Source organism: Mytilus californianus, unplaced genomic scaffold (assembly GCF_021869535.1).
Source record: "Mytilus californianus isolate M0D057914Y unplaced genomic scaffold, xbMytCali1.0.p SCAF_6, whole genome shotgun sequence".
In the NCBI taxonomy this organism is placed as follows: Eukaryota; Metazoa; Mollusca; class Bivalvia; order Mytilida; family Mytilidae; genus Mytilus; species Mytilus californianus.
Window position 1 is genome coordinate 60,170,407 of NW_026262712.1, and position 16,375 is coordinate 60,186,781.

At 32.8% G+C, this 16,375-nt stretch overlaps 1 protein-coding gene across 2 annotated transcripts in view; it reads right to left on the reverse strand.

Moving 5' to 3' along the window:
* Positions 1 to 16,375, reverse strand: part of LOC127706473 (histone-lysine N-methyltransferase SETDB1-like) — a 95,358-nt gene that overhangs the window by 38,958 nt on the left and 40,025 nt on the right. For both annotated transcript variants that reach the window (XM_052211120.1, XM_052211118.1), the window contains exons 16-23: positions 15,960 to 16,220; positions 14,875 to 14,973; positions 10,798 to 10,869; positions 9,585 to 9,690; positions 8,499 to 8,682; positions 5,808 to 5,993; positions 4,601 to 4,722; positions 3,759 to 3,863 (exon numbers count right to left, since the gene is read on the reverse strand). In XM_052211120.1, the coding sequence (XP_052067080.1) occupies positions 3,759 to 3,863; positions 4,601 to 4,722; positions 5,808 to 5,993; positions 8,499 to 8,682; positions 9,585 to 9,690; positions 10,798 to 10,869; positions 14,875 to 14,973; positions 15,960 to 16,220 (1,135 nt within the window). The remainder of the gene's footprint in view (positions 1 to 3,758; positions 3,864 to 4,600; positions 4,723 to 5,807; positions 5,994 to 8,498; positions 8,683 to 9,584; positions 9,691 to 10,797; positions 10,870 to 14,874; positions 14,974 to 15,959; positions 16,221 to 16,375) is intronic.

Below are 16,375 nucleotides of genomic sequence, written 5' to 3' on the forward strand. Positions count from 1 at the left end.
GCTGAGCATCCCTTGTGCTTGGTTTGCACTGGCTACAATGTTGTTTATGTGTAGGTTCCAGCTAAGGTCGTCTTTGATGGTAATTCCCAAGTATTTCGTGTCTGTGACTGCTTCTAGTTGTTTCCCATGCATGTAATAGGGTTCTTTTATGGGGGTTTTAGATCTTGTTAGGTGCATCACGTTGCATTTGCTGACATTAAATTCCATTTTCCATTTCTGTTCCCATTTCGTCAGTGTAGTCAGATCTTTTTGAAGGATGGCTTGATCTTTGGTAGTTCTAATTGGCCGGTAGATGGTGCAATCATCAGCAAACAGACGGATTGTTGACTGTATATCATCAGTGATGTCATTGATGAAGATAAGGAAAAGGACAGGTCCAAGTACACTTCCTTGGGGTACTCCAGATGTTACTCCCACTTTGTCTGAATACTTATTTTCCAGTACATTATTACTTATTATTGCGATACTATACACCCAGTCACATTATTCGCATTAATATAAACCTTGCAATAATTTCTGAATTTAAAGTATATGAGAAATGTGACTAATGATATATTGATCCCAAACAACTAGTAACTCTGCAAAAACAATATCCTTTAAACTTTTGCTTTAAGGGCTATTCCATTAAAATGTCTGTGGGAGGGTAGGAAGCAAGGCTTCCAAAACGGTCATATATTCCGGACATTTGTATAATGTCCGGTAAAAGTCCGGCTGGGCAAAGCATGAAACGGTCATCTACTTTTTAGTTTTCAAGGCTTTCTTAAGAGACGGTCATTTTAACATAATTCGCGATCTTTTTGACCCAACCTTTTGCCTTTAGCAGCCACACATTTCCGGTCATAAAAGTGACATGATCATTAAGTACTATCAAAACAACCCCTACTTTAATACCTTCTCATTTTAATCAAGGCTAATTAGCTGTCGAACAGCTGAAATTTACCTGTTCAGGTGACAGGTAAACTATTTTGAACCGGACATTGATCTGTCTATTCAAAGTTATTTTCTTACATTTCAGGGGTTTGCATCTAATTAATTTAGTCAAAAAGATTTAAATTATCAGAAATACGTTTACAAATATGATTTGATGAAAAAATTAAAAAGGTGAAAATGAAAAATCGTCATAACCACGTTGTTTGAACCAGAGACATGTCTCTGTTTGAAATAGTACACATGTGCGCATGTGCGCAGGTGTGAAATTTAATTATGCATCCTAATTTCTTCAAAAAATGCTTAAATTGTCATTGATACCTTTATCTCACGTTTATTTCGAATATTTTCTTGAAGAAATAACGTAGAAAGAGCTACGTACACTCATTCATGCTTTGCAAACGTACACGGAATTTACGTATCCGTCTCTGGTCCATGTTTTACCATTGTCAAGATAACATCCGGTATAAGATTTTAACGAATGTTAAGTTTTTGACAACGTTATTTTGCACAAATAAAGAGTCTAAGGCAGATATAAGTACGCTGATGTTGCACACTTCGAATGATGCACTGCCAATTTAACAGTTTACGTCAGAACTTCGAATTTGAATCAAAGAAAGTTTAATATCGTTTTTTTTTTAATGTCAATCATTGGGATGGCCAACTCAGCAACTGAATACCATAATTGCCTTTTGTTTATTTAGTCTTAAGGGATTAAAATCGGGATAATATATAAAATGTCCGGCTGGCTAAAAATAATTTTGAAGCCCTGGTAGGAAGGGAAGTTTAATTATTGAATGTGGGTCATGGGTCTTTTTTCAGTATGCGTCTATTACCATTATGCAAAATTATCTAAAAAATGGTTCTTGGTTGTAGGGATATTTTGAAAGTCCCTTCCTACCCTCCCACATACATTTTAATGGAATAGCCCTAAAGGATGGATATGGTTTATTACATAAGTCCAAACCATTTCTTATGGTTACATACGACTGAATATGTTACATTTTATTTCACATTTGTCTTGTTCAGTTGAACTTAGAGGACTGAAAATTGCTAGATTTATATTAATCCAAGTACATTTAAAAATTGTAAATGTCTTTCTCATATTAGACTAGTCCATTACTAAACAGATATCCCCTGATAAATCTAGTAAATGGTTTGACCCAAAACAGTTTTTCTGAAACAGTAATAGGGACATCCAGTTAGAAATGGGATATCACAATATAGGTCTAGGCTATCATATTATTCAACAGGTAAATCTGGGCAAAAATGGTTTAATCCATAACAGACCAAACCATTTTGAAACAGGTATATCAGGTTGAATGTTCATCTGTGCATAAGTTAAGTCCATTATTAAGTATAAAATACAGGATACAAATGGTATATTCTATTACAGTTCATGTAAAAGTATTCATCTGAACTATGTTCTTCAATACTAATCAGAATTCATTTATAACAGAACTTAAGAAATCAAGACTGATTAATAATTAGAGAAAAAAAATCAGGTGTAGCTTTTTCAAAACTAATCACTTGATCTATGCGTGAACAAATCTCTATGATGACATAAAACTGATTTACTGTTTGTAATACTATCAAGCAGTTCAGTGGTTTAAATCTATCTTCATAATGATCAGTCCTCTTTTAATATGTATTCATATTCAACTATTGTTTACATTAACAAGAGTGCACACGCTGAAATGTCTGGCCTTCTTAACTGATCATTGATTGTATGTTGATAGTCCTAAATATAAAGCTTTATTACAACTGTCACATAAACTTAACATTAACCAAGTAAACTAAACATTGACCAATGAACCATGAAAACAGCTAACAATTCTTCCATACAACAAATATAGTTGACCTATTGCTTATAGTTTAAGAAAAACAGACCAAAACACAAAAACTTAACACTGAGCAATGAACCTTGAAAATGAGGTCAAGGTCAAATAAAACCTGTGTGACTGACATATAGATCATAAAATATTTCCATACACCAAATATAGTTGAACTATTGCATATAGTATTAGAAAAAAAGACCAAAACTCAAAAACTTAACTTTGACCAATGAACCATGAAAATGAGGTCAAGGTCAGATGACACATGCCAGCTAGACATGTACACCTTACAATCATTCCATTAACCAAATATAGTAGACCTATTGCATACAGTATAAGAAAAACAGACCAAAACACAAAAACTTAACTATAACCACTGAACCATGAAAATGAGGTCAAGGTCAGATGACACCTGCCAGTTGGACATGTACACCTTACAGTCCTTCCATACACCGAATATACTAGACCTATTGCTTATAGTATCTGAGATATGGACTTGACCACCAAAACTTAACCTTGTTCACTGATCCATGAAATGAGGTCGAGGTCAAGTGAAAACTGTCTGACGGGCATGAGAACCTTGCAAGATACGCACATACCAAATATGGTTATCCTATTACTTATAATAAGAGAGAATTTAACATTACAAAAAATCTTCACTTTTTTTTTCAAGTAGTTACTGAACCATGAAAATGAGGTCAAGGACATTGGACATGTGACTGACGGAAATTTCGTAACATTAGGCATCCGTATACAAAGTATGAAGCATCCAGATCTTCCACCTTCTAAAATATAAAGCTTTTAAGAAGTTAGCTAACTCCGCCGCCGCCGCCGGATCACTATCCCTATGTCGAGCTTTCTGCAACAAAAGTCGCAGGCTCGACAACAAAACTGCTTTATCTTCAAAAATGGGAAAAGGGGGAGTGTCAGAAAAGAATAAACCCAATTAATATACAAACACCTTTGACGCAAATTGAATGAAAAATATTTGATTACTTTTTCTCTGTTTTGAACACTTGTAGTCTGACTTGGAGGCCGTTCTGTACAACTCTGTTGATACAACGTTGATCACAGGAACAGCTGGCATTGCACTCAAACACCCTGAAAAATACAATCATCATTTAAATTTCTACAGTAAAACCTACTTGAATCAAACCTGGTGGTAAGAAACTTATAGTGGCAAGACAGTTTCTAAGAAATACTAATAAGAAATCTCAAGCTTTTCAGGCCAAATGCACAGTAAAACTTTTGAGATAAAGCAGGAAGTCAATTAAAATCAGAAGGGAAGCCCACCTCTATGGCTGTTATCTGCTTGTTGGTAGGGTTGTTGTCTCTTTGACACATTTCCTGTTTCCATTCTAAATTTTAATTTAAAAGTATTTTAAAATGAAATCACACTGTTAAAACTGCAACTGAAAAAGAATTTATGATAGGAACTGAGCTATAATTTTGATCCTCATGAGTTCAACAAGAGTTCTACATTAAATTTAAATAAATAGGGAATGTGTCCATGGTACACAGATGATGCCCCCGCATGCATATAACATTATAAAGGGACATAACTCAAAAACAGTAAAAGTAACGCTACCCAAATTCATACTTGATCTGTGTTTTGTGATAATAAGCATTGTGTATAAGTTTCCTAACATTTGGTTGAAGCAAACTAAAGTTAGAGAACAGAAACCAATTTTGGGACATACAGACGTAACAGACATACAAGGGTAAAACTTAATACCCCCATTTTTTAATAAAAACAAACTGAAATTTTTAATGTCAATGTTTTTATTCCCACCAGTATTTGAAAATAGCTAAAACAATAACAAGCTATAAAACCTTACCCGGTTATAAGAGGTTCTTTAAGACGTCTGTGCTCTAGACCAGCGTTAGGATTAGGTTTGCCAGATGAACTGACAGCTGTGGCATCTACAGTTAGTTGCTGACAGGCACATTTAGATTTATCCTACAAAGAAACATTATTTTATTGATTATTGTGTATAATTATTCAAACAGCACAAAACCATTTCAGCAGTCTCGTGGTAGCATGCAAACCAAAGACTTTAATTTTGATATTCACTGCTTCTCTGCTAAGCACAAGGTATTAAGGATTAAGATCAATGACTGGTCGGCTAGGAGTCATGTGTCACGGTAAGGTAACATATCTTGATCCAGACTGTTACCTTTAGAACTAGCACTAAAAATCTGGCTCAGCGTGTCGGTCTAGTACAATGCAGGGTTCATATTTATATCCCATTAACATGTTCTTGGCATGAATATGCATTTAACTTGCCACTGGACAATAAACAGCCATCCACCATCCATCAATCAAACAGCACAAAGCTTTAGCTAAACTTCAGGGAAATTGTGAAATATTTTTGTTTATTTTAAAATTCTAAACAATAATATAATAAATCATATCAGTTCATGCAAAAAATCATATATTTCATGATATCAAAAATAAAATACTGCCATTGACTTACATTGAAAAAGCAAACATTTATTATTTATAAAAATTATATAATATACATACAAACATACATATATTTATATTTTCTTTTTGGAACATTGCATCTTTTTACTGAACTGAATTTACAGAGCATAAATCCAACTTTTACATAATCAAGGGACATAACTAAAATAAACTGTAAAGTGCCAGTCTATGTAAGAATCAGGCATTTTAGAAGAATTTCAAAACATGGCCGAAAAAAAACGCTGACCAAACCATCCTATTTTGAAGTTACCCTAATCCTGAGTTAGAAATAGTAGGTCTTTCGTTTCTGCATGTCTGGTAATTCGAGAAATATCTAGATAACTTTTGGTTAGAATGATAGCAAATTACAGAGTTAGTTCCCCTTAATTATTAATTCCTAGTGCATTTCAACCAAATTATATCTCGTTATACCAGAATAGGACAAGGAAACGAATGTTATATTAGTGCACTATCATACATTCTGAACTTAAATATAATGTAAAGAGCAGGGTTTCATTTGTCATGTTTTCACCACTGCCTGATTCTTAGGCAGACTGGCACTTAAATGTCTAACTCACTCTACAATTGTCTGTACAATCACAGCATGCCATAAATTCTGGATTGAGATTGAGGTTAACTCCCTTGGCTGGGATACGGACATTTGAGTATTCTACATAGTCAGGATACTGTCTATCTATCCCATTTACACACTGGATAGGAACACTTTCCTTCCCGTATGAGAGATCTTTGATATCACAAAATGTCTACAATAATATAAAAAAAGTACATGAGATAAAATCAAATTTGAATCAAAGCCAGATTAAAAAAATTCATTTTTTGAAGAGGGCAATCATTAGATCATCATCCAATACAATGTTGTTTTACTGTCAAATGGTACAAAATGCCCCATCAGTGTCTGCTCCACAGTAATGCTGGACTGTAATGATTTTTTGTTTGTTAATAAACTGTTAATGCTGGACTGTAATGATTTTTTGTTTGTTAATAAACTGTTATCACAGAGATATGTCTTGCCTTTTTGTAATTTTGATAATGCAAATGTTGAAATTAAAATAGCAATACTTTAACATGTAAGTTATTCAAATATTCAAAGTCGATGAACTATGACTGAAGGTACATGGCTAAACAATCTCCATGGAATGAGATGTGCCAATGCTAATACAACTGCATACCAAATACCATTGACTTATTATAAGTCGTTCCCTTTAAACAAACCTAATCACAAACAGACTACACAAATGAATTTTATTTTTACAGGACATTCGGTCTGGTAAACAACCTAGCTTTACCAGACCGCATGAAATTTTACCAGACCAATTTTTTTTTTTACATCTAATTGTATATTATCCGACAAAATACAAAATACTTATGACTTGTTGTGCCGTACTCCTCTCCAAAATGCACAAAAACAAAATCATGTGACAAGAGTGTATATTTTGATGAAAGTTGTGCACAATTGCTTGAATGCATTTCAGTGATAAAGAAAAGTAATGTCACATTTTATTGGATTTTGACATGAAAATTATTTGTAAACTAAATATAATTTTGAGTTTCTGTATAAAATATTTCCTGTATCTTCTTTCTTTTTCATATATCTTTTGGTTTTCAATTCTAGTGTTTATATTTCATAGCTGTATTTTGTGAACTTGCTTTGGATTTTTTTTTATTTATCTATTGTATTTGATCGGCAAACCCGGAAATTGGCCTTATCCGTTACCGGAATCTGATCCGGTATTGAGAATGTCTATATTTCCGGTTGATGGCAGCCATTGTTGTTTTGTCAGTCAGATATGTTTTTACTTGGATTTACACATTACTTGTTGGCGATTTTTGGCATAAAGCTAGCAGTTGAACAAAATAAACATCGCTGTCATGAATAATAAAGATGAAAATGAATTTTGATATCGTTTGGGAATTTTGCTCCCAAAATTGGAAAAATGCAGGTTTAGAAAAATCCACGAAAAAAACAACAACGAACATTCGGACCGGAATTCAACAAAATTTTACCAGACCGATCCATTATTCACCGGATTTGTCTGACGGTCCGACGAATTTCGTGCAGTCTGCACAAACATTAACTTGTAAACTATGTAAAAGTTTCAAAGTCAATGAACCATGATCAGGGGTGGGGCTATATAATCTCCATGGAAACGATACTTGCAAATGCAAATATCTTTGACTTAACATGAGCAGTTCATCTTAAACTGATCTAATCACAAACTAATACATGTAAACTAAGCAAAAGTTTCAAAGTCAATAGACCATTGACTGAGGGGACGGGGCCAAATATTCTTCATAGAAATGAGATGTGCTAATACTTATACAACTGAACACCAACTAACAGTGGCCTACCACTAATGGTTCCCCTTGAACTGACCTACTCACAAACTAATACATGTTAACTTAGCAAAATTTTCAAAGTCTATAGACCATGACTAAGGGAGCGGAGCCAAATAATCTCCATGGAAATGAGATATGCCAATGCTTATACAACTGCATACCAAATATCATTGACCTACCACTAGTGGTTCCCCATAAATTGACCTAATCACAAACTAATACATGTAAACTATGAAAAGTTTCAAAGTCAATAGACCTTGACTGAGGGGGCGGGGCCAAATAATCTCCATGGTAATGAGATGTGCCAATGCTAATACAACTGCATACCAAATATCATTGACCTACCACTAGTGGTTCACCATGAACTAGACCTAATCACAAACTAATACATTGTTGACGCCACCGCCGTTGCCGGAAACAGCATACCTATGTCTCGCTTTTTGACTCATCAAGGCGAGACAAAAACCAATGACACCTTACGTATTCATGTATTATATTAAAATCTCCCAAAATTTCAAAATAAACTATTTCAATCAAAGCAGTCATCTCCCATTTGCCATGCTCAGTGAATCATAGTGCATACTTTGTAAATTTAATCCAGAGAAATGAAAACCAGTGTTACAGTTTAAAATTAAAGGAGTTCAAAAAATTAATAGGAAATTATAATTAATATTTTCATGCATATCTCCATGAGGTATTTTATCTTTGTGAAGAGTTCATCGAAACCTGTCTGACTTCTTACAAGTTTCACAGACAGATTTACAGAAGGACATGTCCATGAACTGACAAAGTCCTTCCTATAAAATACCAACAATTTGTTAATGAGGAGAGAATATATAGGAATAATAAAAAGGTTACAAATATTTCCTTTTTCAAATGTTCAGTTCCTACCTTCTGCAATATGACCTTACCTTTACAGGAACAAATTCTGTGTGAACATGTAATACAGGATCATAACAAAAGAGATCAATTGTCATCTGAGAGTCTGTCAACCCCAGATATTTATCCAATTCCTGCATGTTACGTAGCCGTCTGCCACAGGGTGCTCTGTAGGCCACCATGCGTCTGCCACCTGGCTTTACTTTACATACATGTCTACAAATAAATAAAAAAAGAGATAAGACAGGTCACTTCTTTATCTCATGAATACAAGCTTTGAACATTTGATATTATAAATCCCTCTTTTATTTCATTATCTCAAATTCTAAATACTGTGGATTCATTAATTTTCGTGGATACCAATTTTCGTGGATTGAGGGAAAATCACATTTTCGTGGAAATTTGATTTGGTGGTTTTGCCAAAGTCTCTGTAAATGCCAATAGAAAATGTGTTCCTCGTTGAGCATTTAATTTCGTGGTTTATCTATACCAACGAAATCCACGAAAATTGGTATCCAACGAATAATAATGAATCCACAGTATTTCTCTTTGGATTCCAATTTTTTGTCGATTTCATGGGTACATGGGAACCATGAATTTAAATGTTCAAAGACATACAAATTTTCTATAGGAATATATGCAGACTTTAGCAACATGATGAAATCAAACATCCTCAATCTACGAAAAATTGGTAACTACGAAAAATAAATTAATTCCATGGTAGATGTTTAGAAAAGAGTTCAGTTGTACTCTAAATGCCTTTAATGCATTGTAAAAAAAAAAAAAAAAAAAAAAAAAAAAAAAAAAAAAAAAAAAAAAACCTTCATATAACATTATGTAGATTTGTGAAACCCTGAATTTGAATCTGAAATTAAACTTAGAACAAATTCAATATCTTCCTTGTAAATTATGTTGTACAATTTCAACATCCTTGTAAACGATGTCTGGACCAATCAGAACATCGTAAAAAGTGAATTTTCCCAATGCATCACCATTTCTGAAATGGTCAAGTGGTATGAGTTATAAGAACTGAAGTAGTAATAAAAGCAGTACTGTATTGCAAGTCTTTCAAACCATGTATATTGTACACTTCCACAATATTAAATATAAAAGTGTACCTTTCCCAGCCACACAAGAGTGGTATGAGTAATGGGTTAGTTCCCCTGAATTTCACCGGATCATCTTCTAAATCTTTCAAACACTTATGACAGCAGCTGTGTGGGTCTGTAAAAATTTAAACAGAGATAAATAAAATAATCAACATTTCAAAATTTTTTATTTAAAAAAAAATAAAACTAACTTACACTTATTTTTGAAATCTTAATGCCCTCATTTTGTAAGATATGCGGTTGTCAACATTACATGTACTGTTTTTCAGCTAAAAAAGGGTTATCTCCCATCACAATTTTATTAAGAGATTTTTTGGCAGAAGATTCATGTTTTCTTTTTGCAAGTAAAACATTTGTTGTAAAATCATCAGTTACAAAATTCTAATAATCAGTTTTAAATAATTGTAATCATTTAATTACTTTAGAAAGCAAGTCAAAATTCTTGGTCAGAAAGAAAATATACAAAGGTCAGACAATTATATTACTTGTCAATTTGTTCAATTACTTCATCCTTACAATAAACTTTTCTCACTATGAGCAACATAATTTCTGATTACACTGCATGTCCTTCATTTCTATAAAAATATCTTTTTATGCAACATGAATATTAATTTTTGCCTCCATGTAAAACTTTATCTTCCCTTATATAAATACATCAGGAAAATTAAAAAAAAATTGCTGTGAATGGACTACAAAGGCCTAAATGCAAAATCCAGTATCAGTGAAAATAAATTACTTTCCAAACATCAAGCACACTTCATTCACTGTTGTAATTGAGCTTGATTCCAGGCACTATTTATATTCACTTTCACTATTTAAAGTAAAACCATCATAATAATATAACAGATTTTGTTCACCACCTCACTGACATCACAGAAGGAGACCTTTTAACAACTCATACTTTTCATGAGTAACACAACCAAAGACACATGTGCAGCAGGATCTACTAACCCTTCTGTATCACGTAAGATCCTTACCATGAGAACTGCCAAACAACTTTTTTAAATTGGATGGAAATTAACTTGTAGAACTTTTACAAGCTTTTACTAGTTTTTTGTTAAAGATGGTTGTATAATCATTCTTTTGAAACTTAGGAAACTAAATTACATTTCAATCCTCCAGAATTAGGTCTTTCTTGCCTCTAGAATACCTATATGCAGTTATTTTCATTGAATGAAGGATTTCTTTCTGGTTTTTTTCCTCTACAACTCTAAGTACCTACCCATTTGCTGTTTCTGTCTATTCTGGATAGGCACATTAACTGTGGATTCAACTCTCTCCCCCATGCATTCTTCTACAATAATAAATTTAGCAAATACTGTAAATTCAGAAATTATTGCGTGCATTTATTATTGCGATTTTGTCATTTTAGACTAAAATGCAATTTTAATTTTTGAGATATTGAGAAAAATCCTGTTTTATTTATATAAAAAAATTCAAAATGAGAGTTTAAATTATTGCGATTATAACCATGTCACATTTTTCACAATAATAAAAACATCGCAATAATTTCTGAATTTACAGTACATTAAAACCAATGTAAAAAGTAAAATCACAGATATATTGAACTCTGAGGAAAATTCAAAAAGGAAAGTCCCTAATCAAATGGCAAAATCAAAAGCTCAAACATATCAAATGAATGAATAACAACTGTCATATTCCTTACTTGGTACAGGCATTTTCTTATGTAGAAAATGGTGGATTAAACCTGGTTTTAAAGCTAGCTAAACCTCTCACTTGTATGACAGTCGCATCAAATTCCATTATATTGACAACAATGTGTGAACAAAACAAACACAATATGTAAAAATGTCACAAATAGGGGTACAACAGCAACACGAACCCCACCAAAAACAGGTTAAACATTTTGTTAAATATAGAAAAAAAGCTTATAAAATAATAAAAGATCAGTATATTTGTATGAATCATACATTTGTACTAGGATATTGCTTTTTATTGTAGTGGAGAATTCATATCTTTCATATGCAGTAGTGTCTGAGAAGTAAAGGATATTTTTTATATGGTTAAAATTTCAAAATGAATAGGACTGATAATACTTTCGATTTTCCTTAAGTCCTACTTTTTTGTAATGCTTTTAGAATAAGCTTTTTTTCAACTCGAGTATATTTTGCTTTCTAAAAAGGGAAAGTTTGTTAAAAGGGTTCATTCCTCCTATTCCCACTTTTTATAAATCTGGTAAGAAAAGTTAAAATTTCATGTGGGAATAGGGGGAAAACTTGTGCAAACAAAAGATTATACTGTATAAACATTGTTTAATCAACTTTCAATTGACAAGTGTTTTTTTGATAGGTTAAAGGTTATTTTTGTATGTGTTAAATTCTGTGTTTTTAATTCAAATTAATATGAAAGAAATGGAAACAAATATAAGTAAATTTAATTTATTCCTTTTATAACACAAATTCAACAGTAGATTCAAGCAAGCATTATAATATGAAACACACAATACAAGTTAACAGCACTAAAACAAACCACACATTGTAGCACACACATTAGAAATTCACTGTATATAAGTCTATTAATGTTTAATAATCTATTCAACGCGAATAAGGTGGGAGGCTGCATCACCAAACTGTACTGTTGTAACTTCCTAGTTGCAATATCTATCCATAAGCTCTTCTAATCTGTTGTTGATTTCGACATACTTTCGTTTTTGGGCCACTCTCTTCCCATGGGCTGCATACTGGAACATGGTCAGGGATTAGCTTCCTCATGTTTCAGTAGTTTTATGAGTTTAAAGATGTTTGGATGTGGGTGCTGGACATGTTTTATCAGCTTGCTTTGCCATCCCTCTAGATGATGTGTAGTCCTCAGTCCCTATGTTGTGTAATGGTCTCATCAGTATTTTGCCATGTCTGTAAAGGGCGTGTAGTTGCTGTTAGTATCAATCTGATCTATGTCGATTAGGGCATTGAACCACACATCTTCGACCTCAGCAGTAGGTAAAAGTGGTAGGACAGCGGCACGGCGTTCTATTTGATGAATGTTGTTGTCTTTCTTTTATGGAACCCGAATCCCCGTTCCTTGTGCTTTTCTCCAGATGCATTGTGTATAATGGAAAAAAGAAACATCTTTGAGTAAAGTCAGGAACCTTGTGTATACATTTTTTTTGTACTAGTTTGCTCTTGGCTGGAATTAAACTGTGTACCAGTGGATACATTGCACCTTCAACCATTGTGTGAAATGTATAAAGTCTGTGAAATTTTCTTTCCGATGAAAGTAACCGATAGGGGAGAATCTGATATTAATAAATTTTCGTCAATATTTATTATTAGGATTTTAACTTCTTTTTCAAGTTCACCATTTTCATTTTGAAAGGAACCTATGGAGTTAAAATGGTGGGCAAGGGCATTATTTCTCTCATCCGTAGCTGTTTATATTTTATCAAAATCATGTGGATCATTAAGCTCTATATGTCCTATATCGGTTCCTTTTATTTTAAGGAAATTCCAAAACCCTTTCATTTTATTTTTTGCGTTTATACATTTTTCATTAAACTTTCGGATTTTAGCTGACCGTTCTTTTCTTTTGATGGCCTCTTGTACTTGTGCTTTCCGATTAAAATAGAAATCTAGGTTTACAAATTCAATGATTTTTTAATCTTACTTTTGTTTATCTGATTTATTCTTTATTTTAAGGTAATTCTTTGAATAAGAAAAAAAACATGTTACAATTAAACAGTGGATTAATTTTTTTTTTCAAAATATATTTAAACAGTGAAAGAAATATGTGTTCTTTTAAAAAAATACAGGTAAATCTTAGGTCAATTATTAATTAACCTTGATTGTTATAAAAACAAATTATTTATCAAAACATCTATTGTTATTTTCATGTGGGAATAGAAGGAATAGTGATTTTAAAAAGTGGGTATAGGAGGAAGACACCGTTAAAAGTTCACTTGCAATAATACATCTTTACAGTTCAAGGGTCCGGAAACAGTCATAATTGCCAGTCATGACCTAAACTGAAAGCTATTTGTCCTAAACAGCAGATTGGAATTTAAGACAATTTTATTTTTTCAGAAATAATTTCAGTCCTTTCATTAAGATCGGGTTTCTTAATTGCCATTTTGCACTTGTTTTTGTTTTGTAATCCCTTTCCTGTAATAAAACTGCCATTCCCGTATAGTATGATAATCCTGAGGGTCCTCCTAATAACTATATTAATGCCTCCGGGAAATATTGGCTAATAATCGCTAATCACATTTCACCTGTGTTTTTAATTCACACCTGACATTGATCACAAGCTCAAATCTAATATCATAAAGAAATTAAAATTCCATGACAACTGTCTTCATTATTTAATTACTTTTCAGCAAAGACAATCGTCAGTTCTGATTTAAAAATTAAAATTTAATTTAATTTACGTAGAAAAAAGTAATTATTCACGAGAATCGTAAAATGCAATATGATTTCATGCTAAATTAAACCAGTACAACTATTATCTGTTATATTCAAACACTTTTAAAGGTAATAAAATTGAAAAGCCGGTGATTTCCTGTCAATTTGATAAACAAAACTAATCTCGGAAATGAATCCGGAATTACTTGTACTTTAGACTTTTCGCAAAACTTCCGGTTTTAATTTCGTCTTCAAAATCGAAAGAAATGTTAGCGATGTTTGAAAAATTTACCATTGAGTTAAAATCATTTCAATAATAAACTGTTGCCTTCCCTAAACTGTTCTTGAACGTTTTAAGAAAAATGGTCAGAAAATTCATGAAGTAAATGCGATGAAATAGTCAATACAAGTTCATTGATGCTATGAAGCTAGTGTGATTTCGACAATTTGAAAAAAGGGCACCAACTTTTAAGTCATCTCAAATGACTGAAATTGTGTAAAAATATTACAGGATCCTTGATACAGTTCAAGTTGGTCATATATCATGATTTAAAACAAGTTATTTCTTTCAAAATAAGTAAAACTCAGACGGATGGATGGACGGACGATAGGACGCACAGACCGAATAACATAATTCCCCTAGGTAGGGCATAAAACTTTAACCTGAAGCGGGACAGACGGACAGACAGACGAATGGACGGACGAACGAACGGACGCACAGACCGAAAAACATAATGCCCCTCTACTATCGTAAGTGGGGCATAAAAAATATGCATCCAATTCTTAATTAGCTTTTGCCATAAATTTCCACTCCAAAACTACAAATAACTTTTAAGAATTTTTACTATAATAAGTTCCTTATCAACATCAGATGGGTCAGCAGTTTTTGACAATCTTTCTTGTACCAGACTTGCCATAAAATTCCCAGCTTTGTTACTTACCAATATCAGATGGGTCATCTGTTTTGGACAATCTTTCTTGTAATAGACTAGCCATATCCTTCCCAGCTTTGTTACTGCTTATACTACTGGCTATAAAGTCTGAAAAATTCACAAATTAAGTAGAAATTTGTTCCCTTCAATTTCTGAAGTTTCTTTTTTTTAACTACATAATCATATCAACTTCAATGACAATAATGTGCATTGGTTGTCTCCATAAAGTTTACCTTTATACATTGTTTTATCCTTTTATTTAAGGAATGACTGTAATATTTTTTCTGTCTATGAAGAAATAACAAAAAAAATATGGTGCACACTGAATAACCCGCATAGCGGGTTATTTAAAAGTGTGCACCACATTTTTTATGTTATTTCGAATAGACAGAAAAAATATTAAAGTCATTTCTTATAATTTAATTCTAAAAAGGAGTAAATCATGATAAAAACGTTGATGATGTTGCGGTCACATGACAAAATTATGTCTATGAGCTGATAGACAAAACACTTTCAGCCAATCAGAAGACGTGTTACATCCAAAATTAAATTATTCATATATAAAATATTTATTGCTGATTGGAGTGTAAACAGATACAAGCATAGTTTTAAATCAGCAAAGATGAACTGTTTTTAAAAGTAAGGAGATGTCATATGATTGCCAATTGGACAACTTTCCACCAGTGACCATAGTATGAGGATGTCAAAAACTATACCTAACCCTGTGGCCTTTAACAATAAGCAAACCCCATACTGTATAGTAATTATTATATAAGCTATAAATGGCACTGGAATGACAAAATGTAAAACAATCAAAAACAGAAAATCAATAGCCTTTTCTATGCTAAAAAATATACAAAAAAAACAAATATGACTGACAGCAAGCAATGACACTCACTAGATTAGGATGCTCCTGACTAGCTATAAGGACAGACAAATAAAGAATGTGACAGGGTTAAACATGTTTTTGAGTGTTCAACCCTCCCCTAACATGGGAAAGTGGTGAAACAATAATAGATTTGTACCAGCAGATGAACTTTATAATCTCTTGGCAATTCATTGCTATCAATTTTTCAATTCATACATAATTTTACCTGTAGATTTCTGTAAATTAGCAGCAGTGCCATTTTCAGTTTTTATTTGGGTAATTTCTGGTTTCTTTTTCTGTGGCTGTGGATGAGGCTGATGATGAGGCTGTTGCTGCGGCTGTTCCTTTTTCAGCCAAGGTGCCTGCCAGGGACCTGAACTATCCTCTGATGAGGACATTGACCTAGATCCTCCTGCAGTGCTTTTCCTAGCAACAGCTCTTTTCTTTGTTCCTTCTTGACTTGTTGATCTTTCAAGTTTTATAGGAGCTGAAAAACAAATGCTTTTTGTATTATACTAATATCTACCATCTCAAGAACACCTATACCAGCTTCAGTTGCAGTCCATGCCATATTAAGAAATACTGTGGATTCACTTAGTTTCATTGGAACCAAATTTGTTTTTCTTTATTTGATTTGTTTTG